This window comes from Hydra viridissima, unplaced genomic scaffold, assembly GCF_058129835.1.
Source record: "Hydra viridissima isolate aposymbiotic clone 2 unplaced genomic scaffold, HvirCarnegie_v1 scaffold_12, whole genome shotgun sequence".
Lineage (NCBI taxonomy): Eukaryota > Metazoa > Cnidaria > Hydrozoa > Anthoathecata > Hydridae > Hydra > Hydra viridissima.
The window spans coordinates 15347227-15368893 of NW_028324311.1; the positions used below are offsets into that span (position 1 = coordinate 15347227).

Here is a 21667-nt window from a genome sequence, read left to right on the forward strand (position 1 = left end):
TTCACGATCGTAATTTAAAAGTAAACCTCCATCGATGTTGTTTGATGTCAAAATGCGTTTAATTTAGATTGGGGTGACGCAAATATTTTTTAAAATGTTAAGAGGAGATTTAACGATGGTTTGTATTGGTTCACACCAAGTAGATTCTTTAACCACATAAAAATGCTCAATTACATTAGTTATTTTTGGTTAAAGATTTTTTTATGCAATTAAAGGTGTCTAGGATATGATTGAATTAATTGAATCAAACAAAATATTGTCTTAAACCAATATTTTATCCTCCTCTTAAATGTACTTACCATCGGAATTAACATTCTAATAATCCTACCCTCTTCGGCAGAGACGTTTTTAATCTACGAGCCTTTGACGTTTGGTACAAAAGCTCATTTGAATTGTTTTAATGTTAATGTTTTTTTTAGTACATAAATTGTAACAACCTCATTTTAAAAACAAGAATATAGAATATTCTTTGATATCGAAAACGAAACAAAAGTCTAATAGAGAAGTTTAATTTTAGAATATTTTTTTTAAGTTTAAACAAACGGTTTGTTTTCTTCAAACTCATCAACGTCATCCTGCGTTATCCTCTCAACATTGCCAAGAACACTGGCATAGAAGTCCCTCACGTCAACTGCTATGTTATTGAAAGCCATTCAATTTTCATAGCTGCTTTCTACAGAATATGCTCTTTACACTTCAATCTTGCCTTCAAAGTAAGTTATAATTTTTTGATCTATCATTGGAAATGGCTATTATGTTCTAAAATCTGTTTAGCCAATTTTTAGTTATCATTAACAAACCAATCTTCTCCTAGTTTTTGCACTGTTTTCTTCTCTGAAAACATTCTTTATTAAATATTCTTTTTTGAGTTATATACAAAATTAAAAGAATATTTTATATTAAATATTACTGTACAGTAAAAGATGTCAGAAAAACGTCAAACATAAGAAACTAACATCTAAGTGATCCATGATCATCACTTGGTGGTAGAACTATCGTTATAATATCTTTAAGTTCCATATCATAAATATTTTCATCTTGCATGAATTTATTGCCTGTTGATTTCTTCATATTGTAAACTTAATTAACAGCGTAAATAACTTCTGCCATATGACTAAATAATTTTATTCCACTCAACTTGCCAAGTAAGAAATGAAACATCTGCACTCTTTTCTGACTTATTTTCAGGTATATTTACTCCAAAATCAATTTCATCAGAACTTTAACCCTTAAAATTTGTGTCAGACTGTTGATTAAAAATAATCTGTTTTGCCAATAATTTTCTTGTTTTTGGGTTTTATTTGTCTTGAAGAGGGTTTTTGACATTGTTTTTCATTAGATATTGAATGTAAAATTGACTTTAAAATGACTGTAAAACTGTCAAATTGACTGTAAAATGACTTTCATTTCAGGATTTTTTCCTTTCATTTCATTAAAGGAAAAAACCCTGCGTATTTAAAACTGTTTACGATATTATGTGGTTTAAAAGCACGAAGATAAGTTTGGCCAAAAAGGTATATACATTATAAACTGTAACTGCATTTCATGGAGATATCACCAAATTATTTATGGTATTGCTATAAGAAACTTTACGCGTAATAATTTTGAACTTTGATGTATTTTAAGACACGGAAAAAAATGGCTCTTTGTTCAAGACCAAATAAAGTCATATAAAACAAGATCTATTAAAACACTCAAACTAAGTGGAGAATAATGTAATGCCTTAATTTGTAGTCATTCTTTAAAACAAGATCAGTCACTTGAACTACAAAAATTATTTTATAAATGATTTTAAAACAATAAACGAAATAAAAAATACTTTACTTTAGACCAACAAATGTTTTCTGGTTAAAACTAGTCGCAGCACCGATCTCCTTAAGACTTAAAAAAGGATTAAAAAAAAAAAAAAGAAATTTTTTTGACTTGAAGAACAAAAAGTTCTTGGTACAAAAATCTCCCAAAAATCGCAAGGATGTATTTTTTGGATTTATTTTAGACAACTTTGATTGCATAGAAAATGGTTATATAAGCCTTTATTGACATTAGATTGGCCAGAAGTTTCTTTATAATATTCAACAAAACCATAATATTAAATGTCCAAAAAATGCATGATTTTCTAACAATAGCATTAAGGTCAATGGTGAAGTATATGCTGTAACATTTACCATTTGATTCTTTTCTAAAAAGCTCAAAAATTATACTTCTAGATGTTGTTTTTGGGTCAAATGAGAAATAATTCAAGAGTTTAATTTTTGCTCAAAATATGAGAAAAACATAAAGATTGAATGGTTTAAATTGACTCAATAGTCAAGGGAAAAAAGCACGAAATCAAAATGTGGTCAGAAATACAACAGAGTTCACCTTACGTTGCTTGTCTATTTCTTCTAATGACAAATTAATGAGTTGTTATTGTAAGAATAAATTAAAAAGCAAACAAACCGCTTTAATAATTTCAATAACAAAAGTTTAAAAGACCACTTTATGTTAAGCAGCAACTATTTCCTCCATTTTTCAATAATTCTGAATTATTAAATCAAATTAACAAAAAAAAAAAAAAAAAGCCAAACATTGTATGTGAAGAAAAACCCAAAAGAAAAAAAAAAGCAATTCATGAAAAACCGCTATTATCAGATGCTATCGATATTGATAAATGTTTTTCAAATCCGAATTTCTCAAATTAAGAAAGAGATGACAACTGGGGTCTACCTCTAAAGATTGGATTTGTGCAAAAAAGGTAATCTCTCATAAATAGTCAGTGATGAGGTTTGGTGATGAGATCGATGGTCGGTTTTAGTGTTTTTGAATGAGTTAATTGTTTTCTAACTGCTTTAAAAAATGATCGAGACTTATGATAATTTTTGAAAATTCCAACGCCATTTTGAAATCCCTTGGCGCGTAAGGCGTTTTGTGGAAGCTATGGGAAAAAAATTATATTTTCTGCTCAACCTTTTTTCTTAACGTCTGTTAACAACTTTAAGTGTTTCTTAATTATTTCATTATTTGAACAACAATAATGAAATAATTAAGAGTTGAATAATTATGATAACAATAATGAAATAATTAAGAGTTGAATAATTAAAAGTTGAATCTGTTGTGATAGATTATCTATCACAACAGATTCAACTTTTATCAAAATAATCCTCGTTTGTTTTCAAAAGATTAACTTGTTTCTATATCAAGGATTCTTTTTTTTTTTTTCTTTTGAACCTTCCAATTACAATTTTAACATAACGTTTTGTTAAAACTTTTTGAAGTCACTAATCATAATTCAATGAACAAGTAGATTTTCTAGAAAAAAACCCACAATGAGAGGGATAGATTTGCTCTATGTCTCAAGAGATACAATCCTTTGAACGCCATCTAAACAAACATTTTATCTAACTTTTACTTAAACAAACACTTTCACTTAAACATTTTAGGAATGAGAGGAAAAAAATCTAACAAATTCTAATAGCAGCCATTTTAAAAAACGAAAAACACAGAATGTGAGTTGAATTCAAACCTAACCTTAATTTTTCGAAATTTTTAAACTATTTCTTGCTTTGTTTGTTGAAGGAGCTTACTGAATTTATTAAATGTATGCTTGAAATTTAAAGCTAAATGTTATGAATATGTAACTTATGATACCTAATGCTGGTTTTAAACTTCGCTGATATCTTTAACTTTTTTCAGAAGTTAGAAAACTCGCAAGGAGAATGAATACAAGTCAAACCAGTTAGTTTTCCCAATCTTCAATTGGAAAAGACTTACAAAATATTTTTTGGGAACAAGTAAAGTTATAAAATTTTAAATCGTTGAACAGATTTTGGATTCTATTTCATTCAGTTCAAGAAAGCTTCTCTGAAACTGTTTTCATATGCTATGTTTATGTTAATTAAATTTCTCATATTTAAGTACTGATATTCAGTTACAAAACTTGTTCTTATTTAAGAACTCTTGCATCATTCTCCCTTACTTATTCAAATCTGCAAAAACATTTTTTGTTCTCCTTTTTTTTTCCAGTTTTTCTATTTATGAAAGCAAAACTGTTGAAGAATTAGGTAACAATTAGCACAAGTAGAACAAAAGTAGATGACGTACCGGTTCATTTCTTGCTCCAGCATCTCCATTTTCCTTACTGTAGATGTTCCTTTCTTCAATTTTTATTTTTTCTTCAAATTTTATTTCAATTTTTATGTGAACAAATGGTTGATTGACGAAGCCAGTGTTTGTTTCTGCAGTTTCTCTTGAACTTAATTAAACCAGCACCTTAAAGAATTTAAATTTGAATCTTTAACCTCAGCGCTAAATAGAAAGAAACTGAATCAAGCAACAGCAAACCATAAATAACAAGAGACAAAAAAAAACCATATCAAATTCATAAAAAGTTTGCACTGGTTTTAGAAAATGAAAACTTGGCAAATGAGATCTGCGATGAACCAAACTGAGAGCGATGTAATTGTGTTAGTAATGTTTCATGTAAATAAACTTACTTAAGTGAGGTTAAACTCAGTTTTTCAAATGGTATCAGATTTTTTTACTTAATATAACAAAAGCCATAGATGAGTTCAAGTCTTCGTCAAATATGAGGGTTTAATCAAATAATAGGATCAAATTACATTGTAAAAGGGTTAAAAGTGTAGGACAAGAAATGCTTAACGAAAAAGTCTGTTTTCCACAAAGGAGGATTGTATAAAACTCGATTTGTAAACTTAAATTTGAAATGATTATGTAAAGTAAGTTGGTTACTTAAGTTACTTCTTTTAAGTTGGTAAATTAAGTTGGTTAGTTATTCAATTGTTAACAAACATCGATTTTTGCTTGTTTCCCTTTGTAAAAAAAAAACAAAAAAAAAAAGAATTTTAATTCGTTATTATTACTTTGTGACCTTCTTTCACCAAAACTTTCAACAACATCTATCATACGGTCTTTATGGTTACCTAAACTAAACAGTAAAGAAATTAGTGTTGGTAATGAATGAGGTGCAAAATTAAAACTGAGCAAAGTTGTTAATAAATATGCTGAAAAGAACTGCGCAAACCTTTTTTTCTTTTCAGTTTTTGGTGACTAAAAAATGATAGAAAGAAGCTTTTATTAAAAAACGATCAAAAGGAACGTTTTCCGAAACTTCACGCGACAACCCTTCGTAATTTTTCCCTTACGGAGTATATTATCTAAAAACAAAAAGCGGGGCTGAAAACAAGTATTATTAGTGCTTTGATCTTGGATCAAAGCACTGATGATTTGATCCAAGATCAAAAGAACTAATAAAACATCATGTCTCGTATTTGTTTATATTAACATAAAGATTTTGTGCTGATGATAAGTGCAGTCCAGTTCAGTTAAGTCCAGTCTGTTAACAATAAAATGGTGTAAGATTTTTTTTTTGCAAAGTTTGTATATATATTGTGTTGATGTGTTATGTCTTAATTTCTCAGTACGCGAAGTTATATTTACATGAATTACTGCAGTGTAATACTTAAGAGCAATTATTACCAGTTGTAACTAAACTGAGACAAAAAATCAATATATGCAAATAACAGTCCATTTATCTATCAATAACCGCTTTAAATAACCAAAAGAAATAATGACCTTCTTTTATACGTAGAAAGAAAAATTATGATCCTTTTTTTATCAGCTTACACATATGAGTGATAATGGTATACACAAATATTTGTGTAAACTGAAACGAGTAGAACTTGGTGAAAAAATATACTTAAAGTACATTCTAATTAAAATCAATAAAACCGCAGAACACCCCACCTTTGTTAAACAATCGAGGAAATACTGACACAGTTAAGAAATACAAGGACTAAGCTGAAATTGAATTAGTCATTAATCAGAAAGACACAACCCACATAAAAATTTCAATTTTAAGAGGAATGTTGAAACAGGCATAAAAAATGAGAAGTTGGCTGGAGCCGAGTATTCAGCAAAAAAACGAATATCATTATTTTTATCTTTATTATTATTTTTGTTATTGTTATTGCTATTACAATTATTATTATGAATATTATTTCGTAAATTTCAATTTACGAAATTTGATTGATTGTTGGGAAAATGGGATATATATATATATATATATATATATATATATATATATATATATATATATATATATATATATATATATGGTCCCTGATCAAATTATTACCCAGCAAGCACACAACGTTGAAATAACGTTGATCAACGTTGATCAACGTTATTTCAACGTTGTGTGCTTGCTGGGTAGCCCAACCTATCAATTTTGTTAATTTTTTGGGATTAAATATTTTTGGTGCTATTTAAGCCTGATCGGAATATTTTTACTGGTTCATTTATATTTTTTTGTTTATAACTTAATACTTTCAAGCTTTTAGAAATACAAAATTATATTAGGGTGACAACAATTTGAGGGGAATAAGTGGCACCTGTTTAATTCATAAAATTCATTTTTGTCACCCATACTGATTTCATGTTTTTTTAAATTGTAGTGATGTTTTTTAAACCATTATTATTTAATTACATAAGATTTGTACTATAGTATACTTTGGAACAATTTTTAAGCAACTATGTCAATATTTTATTATGTATTTTTTTATAAAAACCAATTTTTATTTCTTAAAATAGTTCCAGTAAAAAAAAATCGTTTAAAAGCTCTAAATTACAAAATGGGAAAAAAAGAAGACATCAGTTCTGAAAAAAAAGCAGTTATTTCAATATCTTTTGACCAACAAGCATTCCTCAATAAGTGAAACATCAAGAAAATATGATATATCAAGCCGCACTGTTAAACGAATCCAAGACAAATTAAAAAATGGTCTCCCATTATGTGTTCGGAGACAAGGCAAATGCGGTCGAAAAAAGAAAATAACACCCAGGAATGAGAGAATGCTAGTAAAAATAGTAAAAGAAAATAGATATGCAACGTGTTCTGCAATAACCAGCAAGTTAAATGAGGTGGGAATAAATGTAGCGAAATTCACTTTCGACAAATTTTTTATGGATTGGGCATTAGAAGTAGAAGGCCAGCACAAACGCCAAAATTAACCAAAGCATAGAGAAAAAAACGCCTGGATTGGGCGAAGAAGTATCGTAGTTTCACTGTTGATGACTGGATATTGGAAAGTCATTATAATATAATGATTAGAAGTTCTTTTCTTAATATTTCAGTCTTAATATTCTGTGGTAAATTTTATTCTGTTTTCTTCAGGTATGTTCAGCGATGAGTCTACCATAAAAATTTTGACTCAAAAGGCTCAATATGTCCAAAGGACTATCAATGAAAATTTCCATGAAGATTGTATAATCTAAACAATTAAACATCCTTCTGAAGTAATGTTTTGGTCGGGAATCAGTGGGAAATTCCTTAGTTGACTGTTCATTGTAGATGTAATGTTAAAACAGGATCAATACAAAAAAGTTATTGAAACTTGTCTTTTGCCTAAATTGAAGGAGTGGTTTCCAAATAAGCAAAAAAAAAAAAAAAATTAATGCAAGATGGAGCCCCATGCCACACAGCAAAATCCATTAAAAAATTAAAAGCTTCACAAAAAATTTCACTATTGATTGCCCAGGGAACTCCCCGGATTTAAACCCTCTTGAAAATGTATGGGAGTTAATAAAGAGAGAAATTTCCACCGAAAAGGTCACAAATAGGACCCAGTTGATTGAAAAAGTTCTTTAGGATTGGAACCATAATGCATATTTGAAAGAAATGGCTTTAAATTGTCTCTATAGTATGCCAAATCGCCTTCGTGCAGTAATTAAAAATAAGGGAGGATCAGCAATATATAGAGAGTTTCTCTTAATAAACAAATTCTTAATAAAATTTTATGTGTTTTATGTTAGAAAATAACTATATTTCATATAAATAAAAATTTTTTGTATTTTTGAAGAAAAAACCAAACTTTACAACTAGAATGAGAAAAAATAGCAACGTGGCTTATAACTTGATCAGGGACTGTGTGTATATGTATATATACCTACCAAGTAAACATGCTTTCAGCGGAACGTGATGCGTAAAGCCGCAGGCGGCATGCCAATGCTGGCCCACTGTGATCTAAAGCGCGGCTTTCCGTCATTGAGAAAATGATGAAGGTCCATTATGCCATTTTTTTTGGCTTTCGCCATCAGCTGCAGAGCGGTAAAACGCTTCGTTGTAAACGTGTTTTTAAAAAGGCATGTCAACATCGGTAAATGCAATACGGTACGCAGTAGTACCAACGTAATGACTTTTCTGGTATTATGTTTTGCACGGTGATTCAATACTTATAAAAGCTTGAGATTTTATTATGCGCATACGTTTAGCCCAAAAAGTCAAATATCTAAATTTTTACTAACCGTGTTAAAAACTTATTATGTAGCTTGCAGCACTGTTTCCAATTTCTAAAAGCAATTTTAAGTGATTGTTAATATTTGGACAAATACATATTTGAGCTGTTATATGCACAAAGTCAAAGTGAAGTTTATGTTTTAACATCTACTACACTAATTGGAACAGAAATTTTAATATTGTTTAAAATAACACTTTATATACATTTCTATTATGAACGAAGCAAAATTTTTATGATTTTGGGTTAGTTTTTAACAAAAGAATTATTAATTATCTCTCCGAAAATATTGATTTCTTTAACCTGTCATTTTTTATGAAATGAAATTTCAATATTTAGTTAAGAGCATTTCAAAAACTTAATAGATGGCTGGAAAACATCAACAAAATTTATTGAGAGTTTGCAGAATTTGTGGAAATTTGACAGGAAAAGATTCTTTAACAACTGCTAGTAAGGCTGAAATAATAATTGATATTTTTAAAATATATAAAATTGAAGATTTTCAAAAAGAATACCTTTGAAACAATCTGCACCCATCAAAAATGTGCAATTTTAAGCACATTTTTGATGGGGGAAAGTTCACCCATCAAAAATGTGCTTGAAATGTTATACAACTATGAGAAATATTGAAAAACAAAGAAATAAACTTTTCAGTGCTTAACCAAAAACTTGGTTAAAATGTCCGACAAAAGAGTGTAAATGTATTTTTGGTAAGGCAGGTTGAAAACCAAGTCCCAATATTGGAAGACCAGGAACTTTTAAAGATGGATGCAAATAAATATAAACTTTGTGCGAGAATATTGCATTAAACATTCATGAACAATGATTGTCAGCTCTCGTTTTGCAGTCTAGCTAGAAAGTGAAGCAGAATGTCCTTTATTCTCAACCCACGTCATGATTAATAGACTTTTCAAAGACAAATTTTTTAAAGATAAATATGTAAATCATGAGTGTAAGAAAGATCATTTAGGCAATAACTGCAGCACAGTTATTGATGATTTATGTAAAGTTAGTAAATCAAGTCATATTCCACATGATATTGAAGATGCAGTGTTGCATGTCATTAAACAAAAGCTCAAGAATTCCAAAAAACTATAATAAAATTATTATCTGGTGGGCTAAGAGTAAGAGTAATAAAATTTGTTAGGTACATAGAGATGAAATTTTGCCTCAAACTTAGCTTGATTTGTGATACTCCAAAACTAATTTCAAATCTTGGTTTTGTTGAAACAGTTTATGGTCATTTACTGGTAATGTAAGCCAAAAATTTAAACAGTTATTTCAATATTATTCAAAATGTCAAAAGTTCATGAACAGCTCGCAGTCTTTTCAAGAGAATGATATTCAGGAACTAGAGAGGTATTTAAAATCTTTTGAGTTTAGCAGATTGTAAATTACCATACTTAAGATACTTTAAAAAGTATCAATTGTTGCTGATTGCTTTTATTTAGGTAGAAATTCGGTTAGCTTATTTGAATTATTTTAAATCTTTTGCGTATAAGTATATAATTTAATTTTAGAATGAGCAATCTGTAACTCCAATGACGCATTTGCTTAAAACCCATATTTTTTAAATTTATTCTAAAACAGGGATTAGAAATTAAAGTTTATGGGGAAAAAAAAGGTGAGGAAAGTTTGCATGTTGTATTTAACTATCTCAATTGTTTATTTTGGCACATGAAAGGTTGTCATCACTTGAAAAGCACGTTGAAAGAACATTACATAAGAAACCATTCAAAATCTAAAGCAATGAAGCCAGAAATTAAAAAAAGAAAATCATTTAGATATTAAATATTGTTGAGTCCGTTTATATATATATACATATGTTCCTTTTGAAAAAAGGGTCTTCAATTTACCCTTCCTTCATCATACATTCTGACTGTTTCACATATTTTTTAACTTAACACTATCAAGTTCAATTAAATTAAATTTAAAAATGATATGATCAAACATAGATCAAACAGTAACTTATATTATGGATGGGGTATTTCTTTCAAATTGAACATTAAAAAATATTTAACCAAACATTAATAAATAAAAAGAAAGCTCATCATTACATAATAAAGAACAATAAAACAGCCCTTATATACTCCATTTACTGGTAACATTTAATACGATGATAAATATTACACTAAATTCTCATATACAAAAGGTTACACTAAAAGGGATTTATATATATATATATATATATATATATATAAATCCCTTTTAGTGTAACCTTTTGTATATGAGAATTTAGTGTAATATTTATCATCGTATTAAATGTTACCAGTAAATGGAGTATATAAGGGCTGTTTTATTGTTCTTTATTATGTAATGATGAGCTTTCTTTTTATTTATTAATGTTTGGTTAAATATTTTTTAATGTTCATTTTGAAAGAAATACCCCATCCATAATATAAGTTACTGTTTGATCTATGTTTGATCATATCATTTTTAAATTTAATTTAATTGAACTTGATAGTGTTAAGTTAAAAAATATGTGAAACAGTCAGAATGTATGATGAAGGAAGGGTAAATTGAAGACCCTTTTTTCAAAAGGAACATAAGTCACATTTTAAATATTTTGAGAAAACTAAAAAAAATTAATAATCTATTTAAATTTTCAACAGATATAAATTTTTATTTTTGTAAGCGGTAGTTTATTGTGATTTTCATAAAAATAATTTCACTTTTAAAATTTTTTCTTTTTTTGAAGTATACTTATAATGGGTTAAAATGTAAGAAATTTTTCAAAAAGGGCATAAGTCCACATTTTTTTAGAGAAAAATAAGTTTTTGTGACGAAATTGCGTTTCAAATTGTTTGCGAATTAAGTTTATTTGGATGAACTTATAAAATTGTAACATAAGTTCTTAAAACACTCCTAATATTTTGACCACCTTATCCTTGTTACATGATAAGTGAAGACCCTCTCTGTGTGTCTTTTTTTGTAAAAGTTTAAAATTCATACATACGCTGTATAAAAAATTAAAAACAATTGTTTGATGTCAGAAATCCATTTAATGGAGATTTGAAAGGCGAAATTATTTTAAACGTTTCTCTATGGTTTTCAGCCATACCAGTTCAAAGCATGCTGCAGATCAGATTTTTATACCCAAAAAAATGCTCAATTAAGTTAATCAAAAATTGGTTAAAGAGTTTTTAAGGAATTAAAGATGCCTATGATATAACTAAATTGTTTAATCAAAAATTTTTGTCTTCATTCAAAATTTTACCTATAATTACCATCTGAATTAATTTACAGATACTCCTACCCTCTTTTGCAGAGACGTCATTAATGAATGACCCTTTTATGTTTGGGACAAAAGTTTATTTGAATGGATTTAATATTAAATTTTTTTAGTAAATATTTTTAGACAATCTTATTTTAAGACAACAATAGAAAACATTTTATGATACCAAAAATAAAACAAAAGTTTAGTAGAATTTTTTTTATTAAGTTTAAACAAACAGTTCATTTTCATCAAACTCATCAACATCATTCTGCATTACTCCCTCAATACCATCAAGAGTACAGGCATAGAAGTCCTTTGCATCATCTGGTACCTCAAAGAATGCCATTAACTTTTTTACATCTGCTTTCTTTTCCTTTTCGACTTTGTTTTCTAATGGTCTTGGTATTGCTTCAGTCATTTTTGCAAATAACTTTCCTTTTTTTAATAAAGAACTAACTAGACCAGGCTCTGCAGAATATACACTTTGCACTTCGATTTTCTTTTGAGATTAAATTATAATTTTCTGATCTCTCATTGGAAATAGCTTTTTTTATTTTAAGAATCTTTTTAGCCATTTTTTGGTAATCTTTAGGAAACCAATCTTCTCCTAGTTTTTGCACTATTCCATTCTCTGAAAAAGTTTTGTAATGTTCCAAAGGAGAAAGAATGGCTTCTTTTTTGCATACCACTTTTTCCATAGGTCCAAAAATACAATCAGGAGGTAAAAAACTATGACCCCTAATTGGAAAAAAATGTTTAACAGCATTTAACATAACACTCGTTTCCACAAAATTTTTCAAACAACACAAAACAACAAAGTTTTTGTTCTGTGATGAACAAGCATCAGAAAATAAATGTGGATCTAATTTCACTTTAGCTCCTCTTTCTGTAATAAAATCTTTTTCTAACTTAGAAAAATAGTGAACCAGGCTAAAGAAACTTCATTAGATCCTGCACTGTTTGATCATGTTGAACAAATGTTAAATTACAGAGCCAACTTTGTCGAGCAGAAAATACTTCACCAACTGGTTAGTTTTGTTGCATGTCAAAGCACAATTTAATAAGATTTTCATTTTTCTCTTTCATAAGAGATTAGAATTATTTTGCTCTTAATTTGTGCAGATGATATTTAGCAAACTCTTCTACCTTTAGTTTTATATCAAATGTTTTTCTTATCAACTTCTTTTGTGCTTCACAAAAAGAACAGATATCTGTTCTTGGGTTTCTAAATCCAACATTAAACTTTGTGTAAAAAATCTTTTTAAATTTAGAAAGTGATAAAATACCCATATTTTCTTGGTTTCTATAACATTTCCAGTTTCTCAATAATTTTTCAACATTTAATTCAGGCGAAAGATACACTAACACTTTTTCCTCTCCCATAGTGTGAAACACAACCTTTATATTGATAAAATTCATTATTGAATTGGTGATTTCTTTATCACCTATAGTTTGTCTAAATCCTCTGCATTTTTCAGGTCTCAGACATCCATTTTTAGAGTAGTTTTTTATTGCAACACATGTTATGGACAGAAATGTTTTTTCACAAACTGGAACTGTTTTACAACTTCTGTCAGCAGTAATATAGTTTATTGAATGTTTTCTTGAACAAAGATATTCATTCCTTGGCCTGTGTCTTTTAACTTGAGTTAATTTAACAAACTTTAGAAGAAAATCATTCTGTTTATGTACCATTTTTAGATAAAGTTTGTAACGGAAGATGCCACTGCGCAAGCGTTTACTTTAGTTTTTGCTATAATTTTTTCTAATACTGGGACTTATGCCCTTTTGAAAAAACTTGTTGATTTTAATATTGAAAGTAAAGTGGATAAATAATTTTCTATCAATGTTATTATAGTTAGATTCGTGCCATTTAAACTATAGAATCCAAAAGTAAAAAAAACTCAATTTTGGTAAAAATGGACTTATATCCCCACTGTTGTAAAAAATGACCAAAAACTACTTTGAGCTGACCCGAGAAAACCGCTTTGACAGGGTGAAACTACAATGTTTCCTGACTCCAAAAATGTAAAATTTGAAATCTAACTATTTCGTCCAAGAAAATAATTTTGATTTTTAGTTTTTAGTACTTTGCACAATAGGGCAAAATGACAACTTTTCAAATTTTGCATTTTTACAGCATTCAAAAACTCTCCAAAATTAGCAATTATTACTCTAAAACATAACAGTCTATATAGCAAGTATAATTTGTATTTATTTTAACTCAGAAGATAAAATTTTACCTACAATTTCATGGTTGAACTATATTATAAACATTTTGTTGCATCAAAATTGTAAATAAGCTAAAAATTCCGGGAATAGGCAGTGAACATGTTTATTTTAAGTTTTGCATCAAAATTGTAAACAAGCCGAAAATTCCGGGAATTGGCAGTGAACATGTTTATTTAAAGTGTTTCACTTATCAGTTGTGTGAGAAAAATTTCAAAATGCCAAATTTTTCAAAAAATCATGAAGATTGTCGGAAATCTGTCTGTGTCTTGTGTCTGAAGAAGTGCTCTCGAGAGTTGACACAGTTCCTTGTTGAAAAGATCCTCAAGCATTACCATACAAGTCTTGATTTGACTGATACCAGAGTGCCAAGAGGCATTTGTGACTCATGTCGAACAATTCTTCGGAGAAAAGATGAAGGAAAAGATGTTAACCTGCCACCTTTGTGTCCTTTCTCATCTATAAAAGTTAGACCAACAACAAGAGATCAAGGTTGCAACTGTCTTATTTGTCAAGTTGGACATTTGAAGTTGAATGAGAAGAGCCCAGTGGACTATTCTAAACCTGTGGAAGATTGTACCCCTCAAAGATGTGGTGATTGTTTGAGTCTAGTTGGAAGAGGTCTGCCACATCAGTGCACTCCATTCACTTTTAGAGAGAATCTCAAGCAGCTATCTGCAGCTGATCCACTCGCTGCAGAGCAAATAGCTACTCAAGTCATCTCTACTAAACCTTCCACACCTGGTGGTACTGTCAAAATATCGCATCCTAAAGGCGGCCCACCACTTAGAGTTAAAACAGGTGATACTTTTATATATACATATAAAGATGGCAGGTTCAGAGGGAATACCTTTAATTTTAAAACTTAAAATTACAAAAAGTGTTAATATAATTTCATTTTTAGGAAGCTCAAGTGCAAGAGCTCTTTTTCCTGAACCCAGCATCAAAACTGAAGATCTTGTACAAGTTCAGCTAAACACAGGACTGTCCAACCTTGGCATGAAGATATTGGCATCAACCATCAACAGAGTCAGTGACACCAAGATTGTGGAGACTAGTTTTCTTGCTAAGTTTGAAGCCATTGGCAAACAGTTGTCTGAGTTTTTTACTCAAACCAGCATCCAAGTTTTATCAGAGAGTAACTCCACTGACTTTGTGGTTGTGCATTGCAAGGATCTTGCCGAGCTTTTGAATGAAGTCCTGCTTTCTCGAAGAGTTTTCCAGAATCATATTGTCAAGTTGGGAATTGATGGAGGTGGAGGATTTCTGAAAGTTTCTCTTGGCATCATGGAGTTGGATTCTCACTGTGATTCAAGGTCACCACCACGGAAAAAACTTTTAACTCAGAGGACTGTCAAAGACAGTAGTGTAAAGCGTCAAATGCTTGTGGCTTTATCAGAAGGACTACCAGAAAACTTTGAAAATGTAAGGCAGATCTTGTCTTTAATCAAGTTAGACAAAGTCAACTTTGTTGTCTCATGCGACATGAAACTTGCCAACATCCTTTGTGGCCTTCAGAGCCATGCAAGTACTCACCCTTGCTCTTGGTGCAACACAGAATCAAAGCATCTTTCTCAATCAGGATCTTTGAGGACATTAAGCTCACTTGTTGCCTGTTATCAAGAGTTTGCTAAGTCTGGTGGTGATATCAAAAAGGCAAGATCTTTTGGCAATGTAGTGCATGAGCCTTTGCTATCTGGTTCTGAAAACAAACTCATCTTGGAGCTCATACCACCAATGGAACTCCATCTTCTCCTTGGTGTGGTCAATCACATGTGCAAAGCCATGACAGAAGTTTGGCCCAATGTTGTCAAGTGGCCCTCAGCTCTCCACATTCAACAAGAACCATACCATGGTGGGCAGTTTGCAGTGAATGCCTGTCACAAGCTTCTCAGCAATCTTGACCTCCTTCAAAGAATTGCAGAGACTGAGTCTGCTTTTCAAGTCTTTGGAATCATTGATGCCCTTCGAAAGTTTAAGTCTGTGGTGACAGCATGTTTTGGTATGGTTCTGGAGGATGACTTTTCTGAAAAAATTGATCGCTTCAGAGACTCATATTTGGCAATCATGAACATCAGTGTGACTCCAAAAGTTCATCCTGTTTTCTTCCATGTGAAGCAATTCATTGAGATCAAAAGGGCTCCCTTGGGGATCTTTAGTGAGCAGGCAACAGAATCAATGCATCATAATTTCAGCTCACATTGGCAGAGATACAAAAGAGACCGCAATCATCCTGAGTATGCAAAGAGGCTTCTTTCATGTGTTGTGGACTACAACAGCAAGCATTTGTGAAGAATCAAATATTGAGAAGAATTTATTTTATGTACCATTTGCTCTTTATGTGTTTAGAATCAAGAGGTTGTTTTTGTGTTTTGGCTTAGAATAACTAAAAGAATTATTTAAGAAAGTGTTTATTATTTCCATCTTGTTAATGAAAAACTATATCAGTTGTGTCAGAATAAACTATTATTCAAGTGAATTTTAGACAGTTATGTTTTGGAGTAATAAATGCTCTTTTTGAAGAGTTTTTGAATGCTGTAAAAATACAAAATTTGAAAAGCTGTCATTTCGACCTATTGTGCAAAGTACTAAAAACTAAAAATCAAAATTATTTTCTCGGACGAAATAGTTAGGTTTCAAATTTTACATTTTTGGAGTCAGGAAACATTGTAGTTTCACCCTGTCAAAGCAGTTTTCTCGGGTCAGCTCAAAGTAGTTTTTAGTCATTTTTTACAACAGTGCCCCTTTTGAAAAAACGCTCTTCAATTAACTTGGTACTCAATCACTGAAGCAGATGAACGAAAATCTAGCAAAATTTGTCTGCGAGGTTGCCTTTGTTATTTTACAACGCAATATTTTAAAGGATTTTTGTAAAATTCAGCATCTGGAAACACGGTTGTGATTTAATGTTATGCTTATGATTTACTGCTATTTCTTTTACAGGTTTGCAAGCTTATACCTCTATCTTGGCAAAAAGTTATGTTAACCAATGCCTTATTATTGCATGGAGTTAACAAAGTTGTTTGACTTGCAAACTTGATCTAATGCACTTTTTTTTAAGATATATTTTTTTGTTCTTTATACGGTTGCTGGTATATTATTTTATGAAAAGAAATTGTTTCATATACTTATTTACAACCCTCAACCATTTGTATGGAATCAGTATGCCAGTTATGCACCTCTTTTATAGTTTTTTTTAATTTTTTCAGGGAGTTTTTATAGTTTATTACATTAAGCTATGCTTTCGTTTGATCAGCAAAAATTTTCAATATGCAAACTATATTTGTATCTATCATGTAGGCACACATGAAAAGAGAATTCCTAGCTAAAAACTTGCGATGAGACAAAAGACGCATATAAAGCCTGAGATGGCTAGTGTTCTGTTGTGTTATATGTGTAAGTATAGTGTTACATAGTGTTTTTTGTAATATGTTCATTGCAATATCTCTTAAATGTCTGCTTGCTATATTATGATTATATATCTGTGTCTGTTTTCAGGGCAAAATTAGAAATCTGCAGACGAGTAATGTAACAGAAAGTGATTTTTACCACGAAATGACTTGCCTACTGTAAATTGCATCTGATCGAAATGATGATAAACATGGCTTAAAGCTAAAGCACAGCAGATTTCAAAATAAACTGCGTATATCGGAAGAATTAAAATCGATTAGCAAACACAAATTAAACACTATCCGCCAATTTCTTGTATATTATATTTATTGATAACAGTTTCATTATGACTTTAATATGTAATTTGTAATATCTTTATAATAAAATGTTTTAGCATTTCTGAGTAACTTTTGTATTCGTTTTTTTTCAAAAACTTGCATTGATCTATGAATTTATTTATGTCTATATATCTAAGCATTTGGTCAAAAGTATCGGCTGTGTTTATCCAAGATTGTGTCGCCCTGTTGCAACTTTAAAATAAAAATGCTTATTCTTAGGATTTAATTACTTGAAAAAGAAATTATCAGTTAACTTTGCAATAGATTAGTACGTAAAAAAAATTAAAAATGCAAGTGAACAAGTATATCTATCCCTAGAAATGGTATTAAAAACCACTAAAGGTCCTATATTGAACCGCTATCGTACCTTCATTGGTTTGCCGCTAACGGACCGTTATTAAAAAGTTGCAATTTGCCGCCTTCGGTCCGATGTTGGACCGAAGGCGGCAAATGTCAGGTTGCAAATAATTGAACCAATATAAATACGATGTGCAAGACAGCACGGCACCACAGCGGGCGACCGACGTAGGCACGGCATAAGTGCTGACAGCTGTCCTCCGCCGGTCCGATTACTTAATGTTTACTGGGATATATATATAATATATACGTATTTTTGTAAGAAAAATTTAGGATTGTTGTCCTTCGACAACAATTTTTAATGCTTCTTATGACTTCCCAACAAAAAAAAGAATCGCACAACGAACCCAGAGGCGAGTACAGGATTTTTTTTGGGTAAGTCGCAATTTTAACCTCTCTGCAAAAATGTTAAGTTTTTGCGTCCCTACACCCTTCCTCATTGACAAACGCATATATGAGATAAGATAGCTTATCAATCGCCCGATATTTTATTGCCCATGATGCTAACTATTATCAAGCATCATCGCTTCGCTCGCTATCTATTTTTAGAAGAAAATGATGATAACCATAGTCAGCACCAACACCTAACAATTACACACGACCTATTCTTATATAATGCAAAAAAAATTCTTAAAAATCCCTGCTATCGCACTTTTTTAAATTTAGGGAGAGTACGCATCGACTTATTTAGGGAGAGCACGCAAAGAGTAAATGAGTCAACTTATTGGTTGATTAGCATCACTAGAACACTAAACATCTGCACTCATTTTTGAAGGAACTAAGACAAGTGCTTTACAACACTTTAAAGTTGTATCATTAAACCTTGTGTTTAACTCAGTACTCAGATGGTCGAAGGAATAGTGATAATAAAGAAATAGTAATAACCAAAGGAATAATGATAACCAATTTAAAATAATGAGAGACAGATTCAAAAGGAGTATTAGTTCTGTTTTTTGAAATAAATGCAGTTCTAGGCTTTTCTTCTATAACATTTATCTTGGATGCAACTTTTAATGCTTGTTCAAAGCATATTTGATGGTGTTCATCCACTTTATTTTTAAGAGAAGACACAGCATCTTTTAATGCCTGGATAAGATTCAAACCATTATAAATATCATTACTTTTTGCCTGCAACAATCGTGTAATTGGAAGAGTCATATCAAAAACATTTCTTGTTATACAAAGTGCAACAAAATCAAAACCTGTTATTAACTTCAGTAAAGAGGAAGCAGAAGTAGATGTTGTACGATTGAATGTTTTATTGATATTTAAGGACATTTCTTCAAGACAGGAGATTACAGGTATAAAAAGCTCTGGAAAAGTATCCATGCAATGTACTTTATCATTCCAACGTGTTCTACAAACATCTTTTAACTTTTTTTTTTTTGAAGCTTATGGAGTAATTTTATCATTATACTCTTTTAATTTTTGTTGCCTGTATGAAGAAAGATTAAAAAAGTATACCTCTTTTACATCAGTTAAAAGGTTCCTAATAGACTGCACATTGCATGATGTACAAATAGCTAAATTAAGTCTGTGGCTGTAATAAAGAGTAAAAATACTTTTTCATTCAAATTTAAAATACGAGCAGACAACCCTTTAGTATGTCCAGCCATTTCTCGAGCACCATCATAAGATTGTCCTCTACAATTTATAAAATTCAAAGAAAGAACAGCAAACTTTTTAAAAAAAACTTTTTAAATAAACCTTCGCCAGTAACACCATTAGAGCAATGTATAAATTTAAAAAATTCTTCCTTTATGTCTAAATTAGAATCAACAAATCTAATAACCAAAGAAAGTTGCTCGTTATTTGAACTTTCTGAAGCTTTATCAGCAATGATAGAAAAACTTTTTAATTTCTTCTTTTATTTTGTCGGTAACTACTTCTCCGCAATTTATCAGCTCATTTTGAGATCTATTTGATAAGATTCCTTTTTTTTGATGATATTTTAAATGATCTTCAAGAATTATGTCGCCAACTTTGACACGAAAATGAAGCAGTTCGATGAAGTTTCCTGCAATAGGAGATTCGCTTCTACCAGGATGAAATTTTGAATTATCTCGATGACCTCTTAAAGGAAGACCAAGGCGCCCACATAGAATAATTGTTTCAATAATTGGTAACAACAATGTACGACTTTCAGAATACTGTGATTGAATTATTTTTCGAGAGGTTATATAAAATGGCTCTGTTTTAAAAGACCAAAATGATGATAAATAAAATAAAACTTCAGCAGTTTTAACATGCAATCCTTTGTTTCTGCAGGTTAGATTATTATTAATTTTTCCAAATACATGTTTCTTAAAGTGAGCAAAACCATCGTTCCAGTAGTTGAATGGTTTACGGAGCAGCCTTTCTGTGATAATAAATTCTGAAGGAAAGCTGTGACCAAAAAGTAAACATGGAAAACTTACTTAAATTTTAAGCAACACTGGAATAACTATCATAATTAGAAACCAAATAACCAATATCATAATTATAGGAAGTGATAGAAAATGGTATATATTGAGTTACTTTATTAAAACTAGGTATTGGTAATTGGTTAGAAAAAAGAAGATTTATTTTTTAAATTAGATTTCATAAGGCCATCATGATCTTTGGATTTGCTATGAAAAGTAATTTCCTGCCACTTTCATTGGAAGCTTTACGTTTCAAATTGTTTTTTAGTACTAATGAAACATAATGATTGTGTTGAAAAGGGACAGAAAAATCATTTAAAAAATTTTCACAACAAAAAAGAAGATATAAAGACACCTAATTTTCAAAAGAGTTCATACGGGGATAAATAATTTGGCTTAATAATAGTTTGTACTTAGTAAGGCCATAATCTGGGTAAAGACATTCTATTTTTTTTCCACATATGCTTGATAATCCAAGAGCACAAATGAAAGAAGACCAGTTCTTATAATTGCAATTATGAACAGCTTCTTCTTATACTAACTCTTTGCTTTCCTTTCTTGTATGTAAAGAATTTTTTGATATTGACAACGGCAGAATGTTTTTTAAACAAGGAAAAACATTTCTATTTTTACAAAAAACTTATTGAAAAGTTGGATGGTTTGAGTAGAATTCTGCATTTAAGAAAAGCTCGATTGATGACAATCTTAATTCATTTACTACAGAATTATTCCCAGTGATGACTAATGAGATAGAACTGTACAGACAGTTTCCAGTTGGTTGAGCCCTGATATGAATATAAAAACATAGCTATACAATTATGTTTTTCAATTGCAATGTTTTCAATGAAAAATATTTTTGTAAGAAAACTAGTTCTTTATTGTTATTATTACATTGAATTTCATATAAAGAAAAATTTATAATTGTTTAATAAAAAAAGCTTAACAATAATAATAAGAAAGCTTAAAAATGATAAAATAAAGCTTAACAATAAAAAAAAATTACTGAAACGAAATAAATATTTCTACCTTAAACAAATGAAATTGCCACAATCTTTTTCCGAAAAATCCTTTGTTAAAAAGGTGTCTAAACCTCTAATATTTTCTACAACAATCATATTTGGGTGTTTGTCTTTAAAACAAGTAATATATTTTTTCGATCTTTCTTTCCAGTGGATTAACTCCGATTGGCTCCGACAGTTTAATTATTTGCTTAAAATGTCGACTAATTCTCAAGTTCAAATAGCTCTCCGATTTTGTTTGGAGAGCTATTTGAACTTGAGAATTAGTCGACATTTTAAGCAAATAATTAAACTGTCGAAATTTTATGTTTAAGAAATGTTTAATAAATACATACCAATTTCTTTAATCCTTCGAAGTGAGAAAACCTTGTGCTTTAAGTGTAACTTTCATTCTAATCTTGAGTCAGCGACGCATAACAAAAAA

The 21667-nt window shown here is 30.1% G+C and overlaps 1 protein-coding gene, 1 long non-coding RNA gene and 1 pseudogene across 5 annotated transcripts in view; 1 reads left to right on the plus strand and 2 right to left on the minus strand.

Annotated features, from left to right (window-relative positions):
• Positions 1 to 21667, minus strand: part of LOC145187697 (uncharacterized) — a 39540-nt gene extending 17873 nt beyond the window's left edge. The window contains exons 1-4 of one of the 3 annotated variants that reach the window (XM_090068881.1): positions 21579 to 21667; positions 5021 to 5153; positions 4860 to 4919; positions 4081 to 4248 (exon numbers count right to left, since the gene is read on the minus strand). In XM_090068881.1, the coding sequence (XP_089925007.1) occupies positions 4081 to 4109 (29 nt within the window). In that variant the 5' untranslated portion in view covers positions 4110 to 4248; positions 4860 to 4919; positions 5021 to 5153; positions 21579 to 21667. Of the gene's footprint in view, positions 1 to 4080; positions 4476 to 4859; positions 4925 to 5020; positions 5154 to 21578 lie in introns of those variants that run through there. The other 2 variants (XM_090068880.1, XM_090068882.1) reach the window with 2 other exon arrangements.
• On the plus strand, positions 433 to 17465 carry LOC149881487 (uncharacterized). Of its 2 annotated transcripts, none has more exons than XR_016445663.1 (3): positions 433 to 713; positions 17038 to 17133; positions 17236 to 17465. It is a non-coding gene; the product is annotated as an uncharacterized LOC149881487 (long non-coding RNA). The 2 variants fall into 2 exon arrangements; XR_016445664.1 differs by lacking the exon at positions 433 to 713 and adding an exon at positions 4596 to 4715.
• Positions 18336 to 20375, minus strand: LOC149881488 (52 kDa repressor of the inhibitor of the protein kinase-like; annotated as a pseudogene).